The sequence below is a fragment of the Euprymna scolopes genome, chromosome 28 (genome assembly GCF_053919585.1).
Source record: "Euprymna scolopes isolate OS-2025 chromosome 28, ASM5391958v1, whole genome shotgun sequence".
In the NCBI taxonomy this organism is placed as follows: domain Eukaryota; kingdom Metazoa; phylum Mollusca; class Cephalopoda; order Sepiida; family Sepiolidae; genus Euprymna; species Euprymna scolopes.
Genome location: NC_136509.1, coordinates 44,796,882 through 44,814,756, shown reverse-complemented (window position 1 = coordinate 44,814,756; position 17,875 = coordinate 44,796,882). Strand labels below are relative to the sequence as shown.

Here is a 17,875-nt window from a genome sequence, read left to right as displayed (position 1 = left end):
AATTTGTACCAGTCAATGGAGGGGAGACCCTCTATACTGGGACAATTATTATTTTTGGTAACCAGAGTGCCCCCTTTTTGCCTACTTTTAGGGGAGCTGGTTTTTACCTCACATTAAAAACGGCCTTGCGCCTAATTTGCTCAGTGGGGGAGCAAATAAATACCATCTGTTCCGACAGATACTGCAAGCTATGACTAGCACCTTTAACCAGCTCCCATTTCCCACCTCTCGGGAGCTGGTCCCCTTTTTCCCTTCCCCCTCCCTTCACTCCTCACATTAAAAATTGGCCTTGTGCCTAATTTGCTCGGTGGGGGAGCAAATAAATACCATCTGTTCCGACAGATGCTGCAAGCAAAGAGTAGCTATGACTAGCAAAGACCATATGTGGGGATAACCCCACATATCTGAACTTGGTCAAGGTAGGGATCACCCTACGACCAAAGTTACTATCCAGCTCCCATTTCCCACCTCTCGGGAACTGGTCCGCCCTTTCCCTCCCCCTCCTTCTCTCTCCACATTAAAAAACGGCCTTGTGCCTAATTTGCTCAGTGGGGAAGCAAATGAATACTGTCTCCTTTGACAAAAGGTCCGCCCGCCCTTTTGGCCGGGATCAAAGTGTAGTATCTGTTACGACAGATGCTGCAAGCAAAGACAACAAAGACCATATGTGGGGGTAACCCCACATATCTGAACTTAGTCAAGGTAGGGATCACCCTACGACCACAGTTACTATCCAGCTCCCATTTCCCACCTCTCGGGAACAGGATCCCCCTTTCCTTCCCCCCTCCTTCTCTCTCCACATTAAAAAACGGCCTTGTGCCTAATTTGCTCAGTGGGGAAGCAAATAAATACCGTCTCCTTTGACAGAAGTATCGTTCAATTTCTTGACCAGGAGAGGTGTACACACACTTTATATTTCTTTGATCATAGGGAGTTGTACACACAGGCAAACACACACACGGACGCTATTACTTTATATATATATATATATATATATATATACATATATATATATATATATATATATATAGAGAGAGAGAGAGAGAGAGAGAGAGAGAGAAAGAGAGAAGTTAAATAGAATTAAAAAAACAAATAAAAAGAAATGTTTTAAAAGTAGCACGTATAAGAACACATATTTCAGAACTCTTAATCTAAACAAAACCTTATTGAATCATATATGACAAACTAATTCTAAAAAAATGGGGTACGCGATTTGTTCTCATACCATATGCCATAAATAGCAACAATAGTAAATTGTACAAACGCCTTCTTTCTTGTAAATTCAGAACCATTTTACAGACTATAAATTGCTATCATTTATTGTACCGCAAAATTGAGTAAATTGAAATTCGCCGAAATATAAATAACATGGTCAAATACAAAATAGTTTTCATTTTGCTATAGGTGCAATTTTGAAAAAAAAAATCTCACAAATTTCTATTAAATATCCCCAAAGAATTATGTCTGGGATAATTGGTCTATTGCAATATCAAATTGACATTTAAACCTTTGTTCTTATTTTATAGAGTTATAATGCCCCCGTGCTTTTTCTCTACTAACTATATATGATATTTCTACAAAACATTTAAAAGAGGAATGAGAAAACCACACAATCCTATAGAACGAAAAGAACTGGCAATTTCCTAGTGTTAATAATGCAGCTATTAAATAAAATAAAAAAATCTCGAAAGGAATTTTATAGACGTCAGTATATACAACATATGAGTTGCGTTCTAAAAATAATGACTTTTACTTTTTTTTCTTTCGTCTGGGTCGGTCAGGAGGATTGCAAATTCCATTTTTATGGTGATAGAAATAATACATTGCTGACCTGAATATTCAGTCTCACTTTTATGGATATGGAGGGTGCGATGAAAGCAGCTCCTGTCAAGGACGTTCATCAGAAGTCCTGGTAAAAGTGGTTTAGTTATATTGGTTACCATGTAGATATATAAATTCTGGGGTCCAAAACATTGATCCTTTAAATGGCACCACTCCCACCTTCGTAGCTCTTCTACTTTTAGTGTTAAAAATCGGAGGCTTTACTTTGGAACGGCACTCGTATGAAACAGCGCGCTCCGGCGCACATGCACAACCACCACTCATCACTAGTAAAACTATATTGAGAACGTTATCGATTATGTAGTAAAATAAATTTTAGAGCACAAGAAGTCGTTCGTTGCAATTGTACCACTCCCAATATCGTAGCTCTTAAACATTTTAAGAGAAAATATAGGAGGCTTTAGTTTTGGGATGATCTCCATATTATGGAGGTAGTGGTAAAGTATTATTTGATAATTTCGCAGATATTTTTTAGGGATAATTGAATGCCATAATTACTTGAAAACTGATTTTCTGGAACAAGTTGTTGTTTTTTTTTTCTTTTTGGCGATGCCATGAGATTGTATTACGGAATGCAAATAAGGGCATCAGTAATGTTAGGAAATAGCTAGATAGTGCTGGATAGAAACATTCAACTCTGTAATCTGTTTATTTATCTATCTATGTATCTATATTTATCTATCTATCTATTTTCTACCTTATTATATATCTATCTAGCGGAGTAAACAAAGATTGTATCGTGGGAAAAATAATATGAGCAAGCATGTAGGCGTAGAAAGGGTCAAAGGGTCATGTTGTGACATGATTCAAACTGGGTGGCTGGTAAGTTGCACCGGCACTATACGAACAGGGATAGGACGTCAAGGCCAGGTGTTCCGGTTTCAGTAAGTTTAGTTAAGTTGGGTCCGAGAAGCCAAGGAAGCAAGATGGGTTGAACAGGTGTCTCCGTAAGGGAGCGACAGTCTCCAAATGGATGCAGAGAAACGCCACAAGTCCAAGATCGTCGATTTCACACCATGCCGCGGAAGACAAGAGGCATGGTAGTGAAATAAACACATCTATAAAAAAACATACAGCGCCTAGTGTGTCTTGCATGCGTGCTTGTTATAACAGCACCCAGCTCGACAAGACGTTGGCGAATTTGCAAGGCAGCGGATAAAAGATAGAAGCGATCAGCAGCAGACAGGTATGTTGTTATTTGTATGAGTATGTTGTTATGTGTTATGTGTATAATATGTAGTATAGTATGTATAATATGTGTTTATGTGCTATGTGTATAATATGTAGTATATTATGTATGGTATGTTGTTATGTGTATGCGTATAATATGTTGGCAGACACGTCCTCGCGACGAATAGACGAGTCACAGGCAGTTAAGTTAATAGATATTGAGGAATCTGAGGATGATAGTCCGTTATATAAGCGGTTAGGTAACACAGTTTTATGAGAACGAAAGCATTACACAACAGTAATACTTACTTATATTGTTCCGGATATAAATACGGCTGCATATATCTGCAACCTGTTCAGTTTTTCAAATACATGTTATAACTAATTGAATTAAATTAGTAATACTTCTTTTAAATTCATTTTTAATAAAACCAAACAATAAATTCATATGACATGGTCATAAGAGTTAGAAACATATATACAGTAAACCCCCAGGAGTTGGTGGCACTAGAATACTTTTTTTTTTCAGATTACGATGTGGAATACGGTGGATACGTTATTTGTCCCGCCTTACAGGGGCTTTTATAATGTTATTGGAATATATACATGTGTTTTATATATTGTACTGTATTTTGTTACTAATTTATAATGCCGTATCCTGGCGTTCTTATGTATTAGAAAACACATTCCGATTCTTGTTAGGGTTGAGATGTATAAAGGTGATAACTTTGAGTATTAAACATTCCTCACTTATATGAGACACATGTAATTCTTTTCGTTTTGTTAAACTTTTCCTTCAGACGTTAAATTAAAAACTAACAACTGATTTTAATTTTTTCAGTGCATTCTACGAAAAGAAAGAGGAGGGGAGCGATCACGTTTGATTGTGTTCTGATTTTTGTCCGCCGTATATTAAATTTTCAATGAAACATTTTATGTAATATTTCTTGTTATAGCTTCTGGAGATTAGCGTGTTATATAGTTTAATTTAGTTTTATAAGCAGTTGCAAAATATGAAAACTGCAATATATATATAATACACTTAATGTCTAATATTTGCTCATTTGTATAATAAAAATATATGTTGATCGTAAGTTCTTGACAGGAGAGTACCATCTTTCTTACGCTTTATTGTCAATTATTTTCATCTATTATTTTGCATATTTTTGTTTTTGTTATTTAATTCTATTCGTTTTATAATTTTTTTTTATTTAATTATTCATTTTATCATTTTTAAAACTTTATTTTCTACATTTATACGCATATACATATATACATGTACAGATGTGATCAAGATGCAGTTTCTATCTTCTGTGGGAACGAAGGTGACACTTCAGACAAGTTCTGGTCCTATTATATATATGGTACTGCTTTACTGTGGGCATTCATATGACGTTTCAGACCTCAATAGAACCAATAGAACTTCTGTTCTCTGCAGTCTTTTCCGCGTAAAAGAAAAACTGATCGCTTGTAAATAGCTAGACTAGCTCCAGATACGGGTGTAATCAATACACACACACACACACACACACACACACACACGCACACATATATATATATATATATATATATATATATATATATATATATAAAGCTGGATGTGTGTGTGTCTGGTCACGAATACGGTCCTATCTGGCAGAACAGTGGTTCATTAAAATTGTGGGGTCTGCGTTCGCGCCTGGTTCACAAAGTATGGAAATAAAAAAATAAAAAAATACGTTTACAAGTGTTTTTGATATAGATGTACATAAGAATACTTTGATAAGTATGTTTTAACTTAAATAGGAATGGTATAATTAAATTGTGGAGTCTGCGTTCGCGCCTGGCCTCCATGGAATGGGAATAGGCACACACTTTAATAAAGATTTTTCATATCTATCTGCGTAAGTATACTTAGATAATTATGTTTCAGTTTGAAGAAATATGGTATAATAAAATTATGAGGTGTTCGTTCGCACCTGGCCTCCATAGAATGGAAATATGTCACAAAATTTAACAAGGTTTTTTTAATATAGATCCACAGAATATTGTGATAAGCGTTTTCAGTGTGAACAGGTATGGTATCATAAATTATGGGGTTTATCTATTTTATTTTTACTTTCATCATACTTTGCTTTGGTTTTGATACCCCCAAATTCAACCCAAATTTACATCCCTTCCTTTTCATAACCTATCATACTTTCATAAATCAGAGTCCATTTTCTGTAGGCTGTTTTTGAACCCAGTCAACGACGGGTACTTTTGCTAGTACATATATATATATATATATATATATATATATATACGGACGTATTCCTAACCCCATGCCAATTAGGTATGCCGAATATCTATTTACTTTAATTTAATTCAATTACAAGCAGAAAGACTCGGTGTCTTCCGGAGTTGAATAAAGATCGACGGACATTCTTAACTTCCAATGCCCGTATTTTAATTGAAATATGGGAAATTGCACATTTTTCCAATCAAATTCTTTGAATGCTCTAGACGGTAACACATCGCGATGTACCCTTCGATGTACCCGCGATGAAGCTACTCATGCTTCCCCACATCGGCTGAGTTTATGACATATTGTAGTCTGCATCGTACTGTAGAGAATCCACACATGATGTTACAAATTATTTTCGTTTTTAAAGTTTTAAATGCAAGGCTTGTATAATGGTTCAATTACGTTCAAAACAGTATATATATACATATATATATATATATATATATATATATATATATATATATATGTATGCCACCAACTTAATCATGGTGAGACATTTTGCATACGTACTAAGGAAATACCTGAAAACTGTTAACTAAAATAATCTATGTGGCTAGCATACTTAGAATTGAAATGTTGATATATTCTCGCGTGGAGTATTATCGCAAGATTACGTTACATAAGGAAACCAACCACATAATTGATTACTTAGTAATCTAACTAGAGGGTTTATGGGTTTTTGCTATGCATGTATATGGTGTGAAAACCTTACCTCTTCAAGGAAGCGAATAAACTTATTTATTTTCTAGTATTGAGGAAAAATTAAACAACACAAATGAAAGCATAGCAACCATCTTAATTAAGTTTATATATAGAGAGAAAAGCATCTATCAACGTAATTACTTCGGACACCACGTTTGAGTTTACAATATAACTCTCATGATATCATATTTCTTTAAATAATATAAGTAAGCCTGTATATTCGTAAACTGACGGTAAATTTTACCATGTGGGCGTATATTTTATGTTGATGAACAAATAAATACACACAACCGAAAAATAAAAGAATTCATTAAAGAACGAGTAAAATTGAATAATATTTTGATAAAGATCGCGCCACCAGAAAATAAAATCCAACCATAAATACTTAAAAAGGAAACAATAACGATTTACTTCAGATTAAAGCAAACACTTGGGCGAATAAACTATCGTCAAGTTTCACACACACACACACACACACACACACACACACACACACATATATATATATATAGTAAGTAGTCAGTTATGAAATATATACGGCGATTAAGCTGCACAGAATATTCCGCGTTTCATCCATGCTAGGATTCCTCAGGCTTATGAGAGAATTTTGTGGTTGTCTCGCGTTTTTTATATACGCAACTTCTATTGAGTTTTTTGTTAGCCAATCAGCATTCTAGTTTCCACCGCACCCTTCCTAATCAGTCTAATACAGCACACACAAATGTACGGGTCAACCGGAGGTCAACTGGGCCTTTTGTCCTGTAAGTGCCTGCTCATTGACTGATTAGGAAGGGTGCAGTGGAAACGAGAAAGCTGATTGGCTGACAAAAAACTCAATAGAAGGTGCGTATATAAAAAACGCGAGACAACCACAAAATTCTCGCATAAGCCTGAGTAATCCTAGTATGGATGAAACGCGGAATATTCTGTGTAGCTTAATCGCCATCTACATTTTATAACTTACTACCTAGCTCTACCTACATATTGAGCACTATTGACGTAAATTCTTAAAGTTTACGCATAAATTTTTACTTTTGTATATTAATTTATGTGATCAAATGAAATATATACATACATACATACATATATATATATATATATATATATATATATATATATATATATATAATAGTCGAATAGAGCTACGGTTAGAAGCTCCGACTATCATTTTGGCGGTTGGGTTACGATCATGGCTTGAGGTACTTTTTTTTTTTTGTTTTTTACATAAATGTCACCACTTATCAAGGCCGATAGGCCACTCAAGGATAAGGGTTAAAGAGTGTAGAGTAGTCAAAAGGACAATGTAGTAATCGATAATAAGGGAAGTTCGGTAAATTTGTTAACTTAAGTGGAACGGCTCATCAGAAATTTGTTTACGTTGGACTTGAAGACAACCATATTGTAGAAAGCTGGAAAGCAGGAAAACGGAAGACAATTCCACAGGCATGCAGTTCTAAGAAAGAAGCTTTGATCATGGAATCTATGTTTAGGTTTAGGTACAGATAAAGAGTGGGGAAAATTATTGATAATGTTTTCAGCTAGTCTAGTGTTTCTTGTGAAAGTTTGGCGAGGGGGGACCATAGATTGAAGCTCAGTTGAACACTTTCCATGAAAATAACGATAAAGCAGAGACAAACTCGCAACATCTCTTCTGTGAGACAGAGGTTGCAGCGAAGAGAAAAGGACATCTCCCACCAGGCCACGAAGTCTATTTTGAACCCTATCAAGGCAAGACAAGTCTTTTCTAGCAGCTCCTGCCAATATGTGGCAACAGTACTCCATCCTTGGACGTATCTGGCTCTTATGTAGATAGAGAATTGCAGCAGCAGTGAGATATCTACTGGATCGATAGAAGGATCCGACCATTTCCCCAGCGGCCTTGGAAACAGATTTGATGTACGTATTCCATTTAAGATCAGGAGTAAAGGTGAAGCCCAGTAGCCTGTCAAAACTTGAGGCCTCCCCAAGACGAGAGCCATTCATTTTAATTGATGCCAGCTGGGGATCTGAACGTTGATGATGTAAAGATAGAAGCTTGGTTTTAGATGCATAAGTATGGGTGCTAGATAGAAGCTTGGTTTTAGATGCATAAGTATGGGTGCTACTTCTGGTTGTCTAACCGCACTGATGGGCTGTGAAACATCGAAAGTGTACTGTGTGTGGATATGTATATATATATATATATATATATATATATATATATATATATATATATATATAACAGAAAAACACTTTAAGGTCTTTTAAAACCGGCTAAGAAACCGGGAAAAATATGTAAAAGCGTTTCGATTGCCTAAAATCTTCAACAACAAATTTTATTGTATGACGTCACATACACGCCAAGGCTTGAATACTTTTCATTCTAAACATCACACACACGCATGTACATATACATGTATGTATATATTTGTGTGTGTATGTGTATTTTTAAAGATCTAGATGATTACATCATTTCAAAAGCGGTATTTATCTACACTAAAAAATATTTCTGTAAACACTAGAGATAACGTTAAAATAAAAACTGTATGTGATGAAATGAAATATATATATATATATATATATATATATATATATATATATATATATATATATATATATATATATATATATATATATATATATATATATATTAGGTATTTGGACTGTGTCAAAATATTTTGCCCGGACATATATGATTGCCTTATTTACTAGGATATTTCTGTTGTGATAAATGTCTTCGAACTAGTTTTGAAAAAATCAGCGTGTTACAACTCTTTCTTATATAAGAAATAAATTCATCTTGAATCACTTTACGACCGTATCATTTTAGAAAAAAAACATAAACATAAATTTTCTATAAAATATTAGCCTTTAAACAGTATCTGCATCATGATAAATATATATTAATAAAAACCCAATAGCATCTCTCTCTCTCTCTCTCTCTATATATATATATATATATATATATATATATATATATATATATACATATATACATATATATGTGTGTGTGTGGGTGTGTCTGTGTGTGTTTGTCTATATATAACCACACACACATACACATTCACACACGCACACAAACACACACATACACACACAGAAATACAGATATACTCACATATATATGTGTAAACGAGTTACCTTCTATAGGTTACAAGATTTTTTTCATATGGGCACTTTTATTGATAGTACACTCATGAAACACTAGTCCATTTCGAAGGCAAAGCACTTGTTGTGCCGTCCCAACACTTTTTGGAAAACCCTGTGGAGTTCTTCTTGTGTGAACGTGTCAATGGCGCTCGTCACAGTCTCTTTCATCCTATAAATTGTCTCATAACGACATTCTCTATAGTTTTCCTTGAGCTTAGGGAATCAGCAAAAGTCATAAGAAGCAAAGTCTTTCTCTATCTCTGTGCGTAACGTGTAGCGAACAGCGCGATTCTTATGAATCTATCAGAAACAGCTAGTGTTACGGGACTGCCAAAGGTAAACACACGTTTCATTCTTTTAAATACACATACACCCACACAAACACTAACACACACACATATATATATATATATACATATATATACATATATATATAAATATATATATATATGTATATATATATATATATATATATATATATATATATATATATATATATATATATATATATATATAACCTCGTCTCTGTGTGTGCGAAACGAACTGAACTAAACTCTTCTGTCAATTACTGGTGTACAGACTAGTTGATTTTAACCTGTGGAACAAATTCAATTGGGGTATTCGCCGGTAAAAGTAGCTGATATGGGATCAAAATTGAAAAAATATTACATTTGGCAGTCGTAAGTCGTCTTAAACCCCCTTTTTCACCCATGTGCAAATATAGATTTATACGTTATTCTGTAACATTTTCTGATCCGTCTGACAAGGGCCCAAACGGTAACGACTAAGGCTTGTGTGTTAAATGTTTTGCTTTCACTTTTCTTGATGCCACGAACTCATATTTTAAAAATTTTGAAATAACTAATACGTATTGGATACAATATAGCAATCAACAATGCATCAATTAAAATATTAGATTTAATCGTGTGTTTACGATCGTGCTACGCCGGGGGGTTAAATATTATATATTGATTACAATATAACAATCAGCAGAAACCAGGCTCTCTAATGATAGTGAATACGAAATTTGTATGAACTAAAATACAATATTTAAGTATAATTTAAGCCCTACGGCAGACAACACACACCCACACGCACACACACATACACACACACATATATATATATATATATGCGTGTGTGTGTATGTGCGCGCGCGCTCGCGTGAGAGAGGTAGTAAAAAATTACGTTTTTCCTTGTTCTGATATTGATATTAAAAGCCTACTTTTTCTGTTTAAAATTTCTTAAACGAACTTTTTTTATATGCTCAGTTATGGATATGTGAGCGACTTTGTGTAGGTTATTTAATTTACACCTGCGTTTGAAAAACGAGCGTTGATCAAATACTAATTCACTTTATGCTTGCTTATGAGACAACCGGTTCTATTTACCTATTATCCTTAATTCTTATAATGTATAGTTTCTACATCGAACATAATTGCGTTAGAATTTAGGATGAAGACGATTTACCGCACGAACATTTTTTTATATATGTATGTATATATAGAATGTTAATTTTTTTTCTCAATTTTACATTAGAAGCATACTATTTCTATGCAAAGACTGTTCAAACCAACTTCATAATATAAGGAGTCAAAATTTAAAACAATAAGAAATTGATGTATAAACACCGTTTTTGTCACATATATGAATGTCTAATATGACGTCAGACACTAACTTCCAAGGCTAAAAGTTGTACCTTTTATTTAGATTCTAGTTCATTGAACTAAAGTCCTATGTTTTATTTACTTTTAAAATAATTTCTATCTTTTGAGTAAAATATAATAATAAATAGGTAACTGGTGGTTAAGAACATTGTTTTTGTACTTATTAAAAGCAAAGAAGCTTCGTTTTAGTAGCATTAAATGCTGCCATGAATTTACAGCTACGTTCAACTACAGACAGAAGACGTTTTCCTTTGTCACGTATGCTTACTTATTTTTGTTATCAAAATCCATTATATAAGTTTTATTCTAGAACACATTATTCATTTAAGGATTAAGTTTAAGGGGTCTCCAAACAAATTGATAGTTAATTAATCTCATTTTATTTTTTTAATGGCTATGGATTACAGTTTATACGGATATGATTCATTTGAATTTGCGTATGAGAGATTTGGACTAATATAATTGCTTTAAACTCATTTGAGATACAGTCAGATAAAAGAAATAACTGTAGCATATGGCGATCTAAAGGCTCACTTTATATTTGCTGATACACTGAACTAAACGAAGAGTGTTACACTTTCCTAGGATTACTCTAAACATCTTGTACCCTTTCTTTGTAATGCTAATTTTAATTAGAACTAAATCAGTTCATTAGCGAACGCGCTTGCCATTATAACAAATGGTCACAATACTCTAAGTAAACTCTAATTTAAGTAATATCTAATTATTAAAATCAAATACTCATGGTAAAAGCTTCACAAAATTTGGAGTTTTCTGGATTTTCGCGAAAGGATTTAATTCTTTTTTTTCGCCTTTGCATAAAGGTATATGAAACAAAAGATAGTCTATATTATGTCGCTTTTTATTTTAAATGTATTAATGATCAGCTGGCGGGATGGAATAAAAGCCATTTGATCATCTTGGAGGAAAGATATATAACTCGTGCTTAATTGTGAAACAATGATTGCGCAATCCTTGATAAGCATTTTATGAGTCACTAGTGCTGGATTCCAGTGTAACAAACGAAAGCCAAGACGACTGGAAACAATGTCCACATAAGCTGAATAAATATACACCCTATATATATATATATATATATATATATATATATATATATATATATATATATATATAAGCTGAATAAATATACACCCTATATATATATATATATATATATATATATATATATATATATATATATATAGGGTGTCCACAAAGTCTGGCTACATTATGTAGCCAGACTTTGTGGCCACCCTGTATAGCACCTGGTATTTCGAAATTGTCACTCATTGTATACTGATCAGAATCATTAACGATGCTTAACTTTGTGATAAACCAGAAACCCGTGTGTCAACGTGATTATGCCTCATCGATCGGCCAATGTAGCAGTAAATCCAATTCAAATATCTATGCACACATAAATTTATGAGAAATAAATATGAATGTATTTATTAGTTGAGGGATGCGTGTGTTTTGTGCTGTCATCCTGGCATTAAATTATGGATGGACCACCATTGATTTCTTTTTTATTATCGTGATGGCGTTTTGAACACTCGGCACGTCGCAGCCGCTGTTTGGTTAATTTAAGCTATCACCAACTGTCTATCTAAACAATTGCCATAATTACAAACTTAATATAACCCATACTTATTCCGGAACACATTTTCTCGGAATTTTAATTTTCTCAAATTTGAAACGAATTCCGGTGTAAAAAGTAAACATGGATGACGACGGCGTATTTGAAAACGGGTATTTAGATGGTAAGGATGGGGTCATTCTATGAATAAAACTGAAAAGAGATGATAAAACGCGGATTTAAAAGTGCATAACTATACAACAAAAATGTGTTGTATTTCAACACGTTATGACATGCAAAAAACTTGTTTTACAAGCTGTAATATAGGCAGATATTTATTTACCTTTAGGCATAATAATTTACATGCTCGTTCTGTATTGTAAAATATCTCAATTCAAAGAAATAGGATTAATCAGGTTTTGCATTCGAACTAAGGGTGAAGCATACATTTATGAAGATATCAAAATACACATTGTGAACAATAATTCCTTTAACGTACGCTTTAGCATGAGTACTTATAAGGAAATAATATAAAGCTAACACAAGTTTGTAAAATTACGAATTACAAGTATGTGTCGAAGACTCGGCGGCATACTCATTTTAAACAGCAATAGACTTTATTTCTGTCCACTCAGCTTCACTTTTACCAAAGGTAAGACAACAAAGCGATTGTATTTTATTCCTAGATAACTCACTTCCGGAGTTCGATTTGAGTTATCGACGGAACTGTTATCTCCTTACTGATGATCCTGTAAAGATAAAACACGTATGAATGTAAATATTACTATATGTATTGGTAAAAATAACACACACACACACGCGCACACACACAAACACACAAAACACACACACATATATATATATATATATATATATATATATATATATATATATATATATATATACAAGGCAACCCGTGACCCATTGTGTCAGTATACGTTATAGCTTGCTATGGAATAGTGAGTATACAGAATTAATGTATAAACGTACAAAAACTGAATGCACGCACGCGCGAAAACAAACGTGGTGACCAGTGAAAAGAAAACGCAATTTTGCGAGCCTGCAAAATTAAGTGCACGAGCGCACAACAACAAACATGGCGACCTGAAAAAGTTATACGGAATACATTGGATTATAAACCTGTTAACATCATTATTATTATTAGATTAAATTAAAAACACCATTATATAAGAGGGGTGCAATCCGTTGAAAAAAAAATAGACAAAAGAAAAATGAAAAGAAAAAATACAATGAGACAGTATGCATTATACAGGTTCACCCTTGATTTGTGTGTGTGTGTGTGTGTTTGTGTGTGTGTATGTGCGTGCGTCTGTTAAACGCCTTAAAATATCAGGAAATAATAATTAACGTATATAATAATATTTAACGGGTAGACCTTTTTAAAGTCAATCTTAAAAATAAAAAGCCCCCCCCCTACACACACTCGGTTTAAGTGTTACTATGTATTTTTAAAATGTTTGGAACTTATTCTCCTATCCCCACCTCATTTTCCATTTCCACCCTCACCCCGCCACCAAACTTAAAAAATTGTTAACGATTACATGTCTTGCTACGTCCCCAATAACTGGGGTCTCATTTTACGTTAAATTTATGTAGAAAAGTGACGCCATGTTAACATTTTTAATTTGAATTATTTCACAGAAAAATTACTTCTTGTATATTACCATAAAAGGCTGTCAAAACGCATTAGCCCCCTTAAAAGTATATTTGGATTCATTTTTAGAAGATAAACTATGCTGGGTTGGGTCGTAAAATATTTTTTTAATTATGTAAATTGATCGAGTAGTTTATTTTTACATTAGAAAAGCATATTTGCTTTGTTTTTTTTATTTTGAAAACAATTCCAACTTGCAATGAAAAATACAAACATAATACTCATAAATAAATCATTTTGATCATGAAAAACGTACATTTTTTTTAAATATCAAGTTCTAGTTTTAATCACGCACAACTTGGTAAAGAAAATATTTTTAAGAAATACGTAAGTGCACCTGAACAAACGGCACCCCCTTAAAACATTTATCCTATTTGTCTTTTCTCAACTATTTCTGCGGATTAATGAGAACTAAGCTACTAGATTATAAAAGAATGAAAAGCGATCCAATATTTAAAGATCTGAAAAGAAGTTCAGTTCCACAAACAATGTTCTAATAAATCGACACCCCTCCACTTTCAGAACCGATTTACTGCCCCAATCTTACGTTGGATGCTTCGCCCTCCTCCCGGAATTATAAGTTTTGTTTTATTTTGTCTTTAGGCTTTCTCCCTCTGTTATTATTTTATTTAGTCTACCTGTTGGCTCTATAAGTGTAAGATGAAAAATGTTTCAAGTAAAAAAGGTATTTTGAGATTATATTGGTTTTATATTGTCTTGAGAAAACACGTTAAGTGTTGAGACATTATGTTGAACAAAGATGGCGGTGAAGAAGCAGTGCAGTCCTGATACTGAGTGTGAAGTTATAGCTAGTAACAAAGATGGCGGCGAAGAATCCAATGCGGTTCGGTACGTAAACAAGGGCGAACTGACTTAATCCAAAATTCGACAATTTTTATAGTAACTTTGAAAGGTTTTTATTGGTTGGTTATTATATCTTGTGCTTATACATACGGTCGTCGACATCATTTAACGCGCCCCCTTTGTGATATAATGGAAAAATTCTTTCGGGTTCTATTTGATTTGACTTGAGATAAGGAAAAAAATAAAAAATAAAAATCCTATTATAAATTTCTATACTGTCTGTCTCTGTGTGTGACGCTGTTTAAGTCAGCCTACAGACAACCCATTCAGGCAATTTAGGTACCAAAATGAAGCTAATGACCCAGCGGATGTTTTAATGCTACCGGGTTTTGAGTAAGTCCTGTAACATTGTAGATTTTCCTATTCAAATTAAGCCTGGTACGTCATTTTGTGTAGAATTAAACAAGTTTGGTTACACAATGATGTATTAGTATACAAGGCATCATATCATTCAATGTGGCCACCTTTGGCGGCAATGACATGTTCCAACCGAGGTCGGAAACTCTTACAGGCCTTCCTGACGTAGTCCTTCTTCATGGACGCCCATGCTCGGTTCACAGAGGCTTTCAGCTCATTTGTGTTACTGTGGCGGGTCTTACAGGCCCTTGCCTCAATATGCGCTCACACACTGAAATCAAGGGGGTTCCAATCTGGTGAATGTGGAGGCCAAAAGTCTTTGGGCCAGAAGCTCATGTTAGTCTCTAACCAGTTCTGCGCAATTTTGGCGGTGTGTGCGGGTGCGCCCTCCTGCTGGAACACGTAATCTGCTTTCTTGGTAATCTTTTTAACCCATGAACGAACTTTAGTTTCCAAAATGTCTTTGTAAACAGCGGAGGTTAGCCTGTATCCCTGTTCAAACCACACCGGGGGCATCTTCTCCCCATTGGATGCTACGATCCCAAGCATCATGAAAGATGCTGGATGCTTGGTGGTTGACACTCTCTTGTTATTAGAGACATCATTCCCAAAGCTTACGACTCGGTCGTTCTGCCTGTTGAAGACTGGATCGACAGTGAATGTTTTCTCGTCGGAGAAAATGAGGATACGATTCCTGTGGCTCTTTAAGTCATTCAATAGGCGGGTGCTCCTCTCCAGACGTTTATGAATCATTGCAGCACTCAAGAGGGGTTTCTTGGAACGTCTTAGACTTTTTCCTCCCATGCTCTTAACCACCCTGGATACTATGGATACGAAAATCTTCATCTTTTGTGCCAGTCTTGTCATTTTCAGCTCAGGATCATTTTCAAAGGCCTTTTTGATGGTTCCACGCCTAATTTTTTGAGGCCTTCGTGATCGAGGTCGATCCTTGAGTGTCTTAGAGTTATTCAGACGTTGGGCAACACGATAGACAGTCATTCTACTGACGTTTAGTAGCTTTGCAAGGTCAGTTTGTTTGCGACCCGCGCGCAGCAAAACGGAGATTTCATTTCTTTTTCCTTCCATTGGGTTGTACTTATAATTTAGGATTTTCTCAGGAGTCAATATTGTATCTGCAATATTTAAGTATTAATTAGACCTACTCAAATGTTAGTTACAATCAATAATAATACATGAATTTATAAAAATAAAAATATAACAGGACTTATTCAAAACCCGGTATTTATATCCATGTTTGTTGTATGGAAATGCAAAATAAATGCAAAGAAATCCAAAGTAGTAGTGATGATAGGAGTTCAATCGGTGGGAATAGCAACAGAGACAAAAATAGTAGTGACGATAGGAGTTACATTGGTGGGAGTAGCATCAGCAGCCGTTAGGCAAGGTGGTGGTGAGAGGTATTAAATTGGCAGGAGTAGCCGCAGCAATCAACGATTAATATATATATATTTTTTTGCCAACCAATATTTGCGAAACTAAAGTTAGCAATTACTTATTTTTTCGTCGGCTCTCCTGTAGGAGATATCTCATTGAATTACTTTACCAAAAAATATTGTATTTTCAACCTATATTAATAGAAAAAAATGAGATACATGGGTAAAAGTATTATTTTATTTCATGACCAGTTGTCCAAACTGACCACCCTGGTCGAATCAGAGAAATCCCAGTTTTTTTGTAATCAGACGGAGAAAATGGAAGTAATTAGTTTTAAAAAGAAAAAAAAATCTTGTATTATTTGCAACCAATATTACCGAAAAATAATCTAAGATACATGGGAAAAAGTATTATTATATTTAATTTAATGACCGGTCGTCTGAACTAACCACCCTGGTAAAATCAGAGAAAGTCCACTTTTGTTTAATCAGACGGAGAAAATCAAAGTAATTAATTTTAAAAAGTATTAAAAAATATTGTATTTTTTCAACCAATATTAATGAAAAAAAGTATGACATACATGGGTAAAAATATTATTTTATTTAATGATCGATGGTGTAAACTGACTACCCTGGTCAAATCAGAGAAAGTCCCTTTTTTGTCTTGTTAATCAGACGGAGAAAATGGAAGTATTTTTTTAAATTAAAAAAAATCTTGTATTTTTTAATACAAGATTTTTTTATTAAAAAAAATACAAAAATTGTATAAAAGTCACATTTTTAGTGCGTTCTCAATATCTGTATATATATATATATATATATATATATATATATATATCTGTGTGTGTGTGTGTGTATGTCTTTATGTGTCTGACAGAACTTTCTGTGTATCTATATTTCTATAGATCTGTGTCTATGTCGATACACCTTTCTGTGGTCTATATAACGTGGTGTATAAAGAAACCCTATAACTTTTAATATTTTGTGTTGAACACTTCCTTACTGTTATTGTTTCCACTGTTGTTGTTTCTTTCATGCAAATAAAATTTGTGTAAATACACTGTACTTACTCGCTTTGCTTTCACAATATACAACCAGCTGCCTGCAACTTGTAAATAAAAATAAATAAATAAATAAAATAAAATAAAAATAAACAAAGAAATGAACAAATAATATAACACTTTTTTTCGGGGGGACTTGTCTTTATTCTCATTGGACAAAAGAATGATAAAT

At 33.9% G+C, this 17,875-nt stretch overlaps 1 protein-coding gene across 1 annotated transcript; it reads right to left on the bottom strand.

Moving 5' to 3' along the window:
• Window positions 1-15,512: 15,512 nt before the first annotated feature.
• On the bottom strand, window positions 15,513-16,247 carry LOC145249368 (uncharacterized). Its single transcript, XM_080110940.1, has one exon. It carries the CDS (start codon window positions 16,245-16,247, stop codon window positions 15,513-15,515), a length of 735 nt encoding a protein of 244 aa, XP_079967066.1.
• Window positions 16,248-17,875: the final 1,628 nt, after the last annotated feature.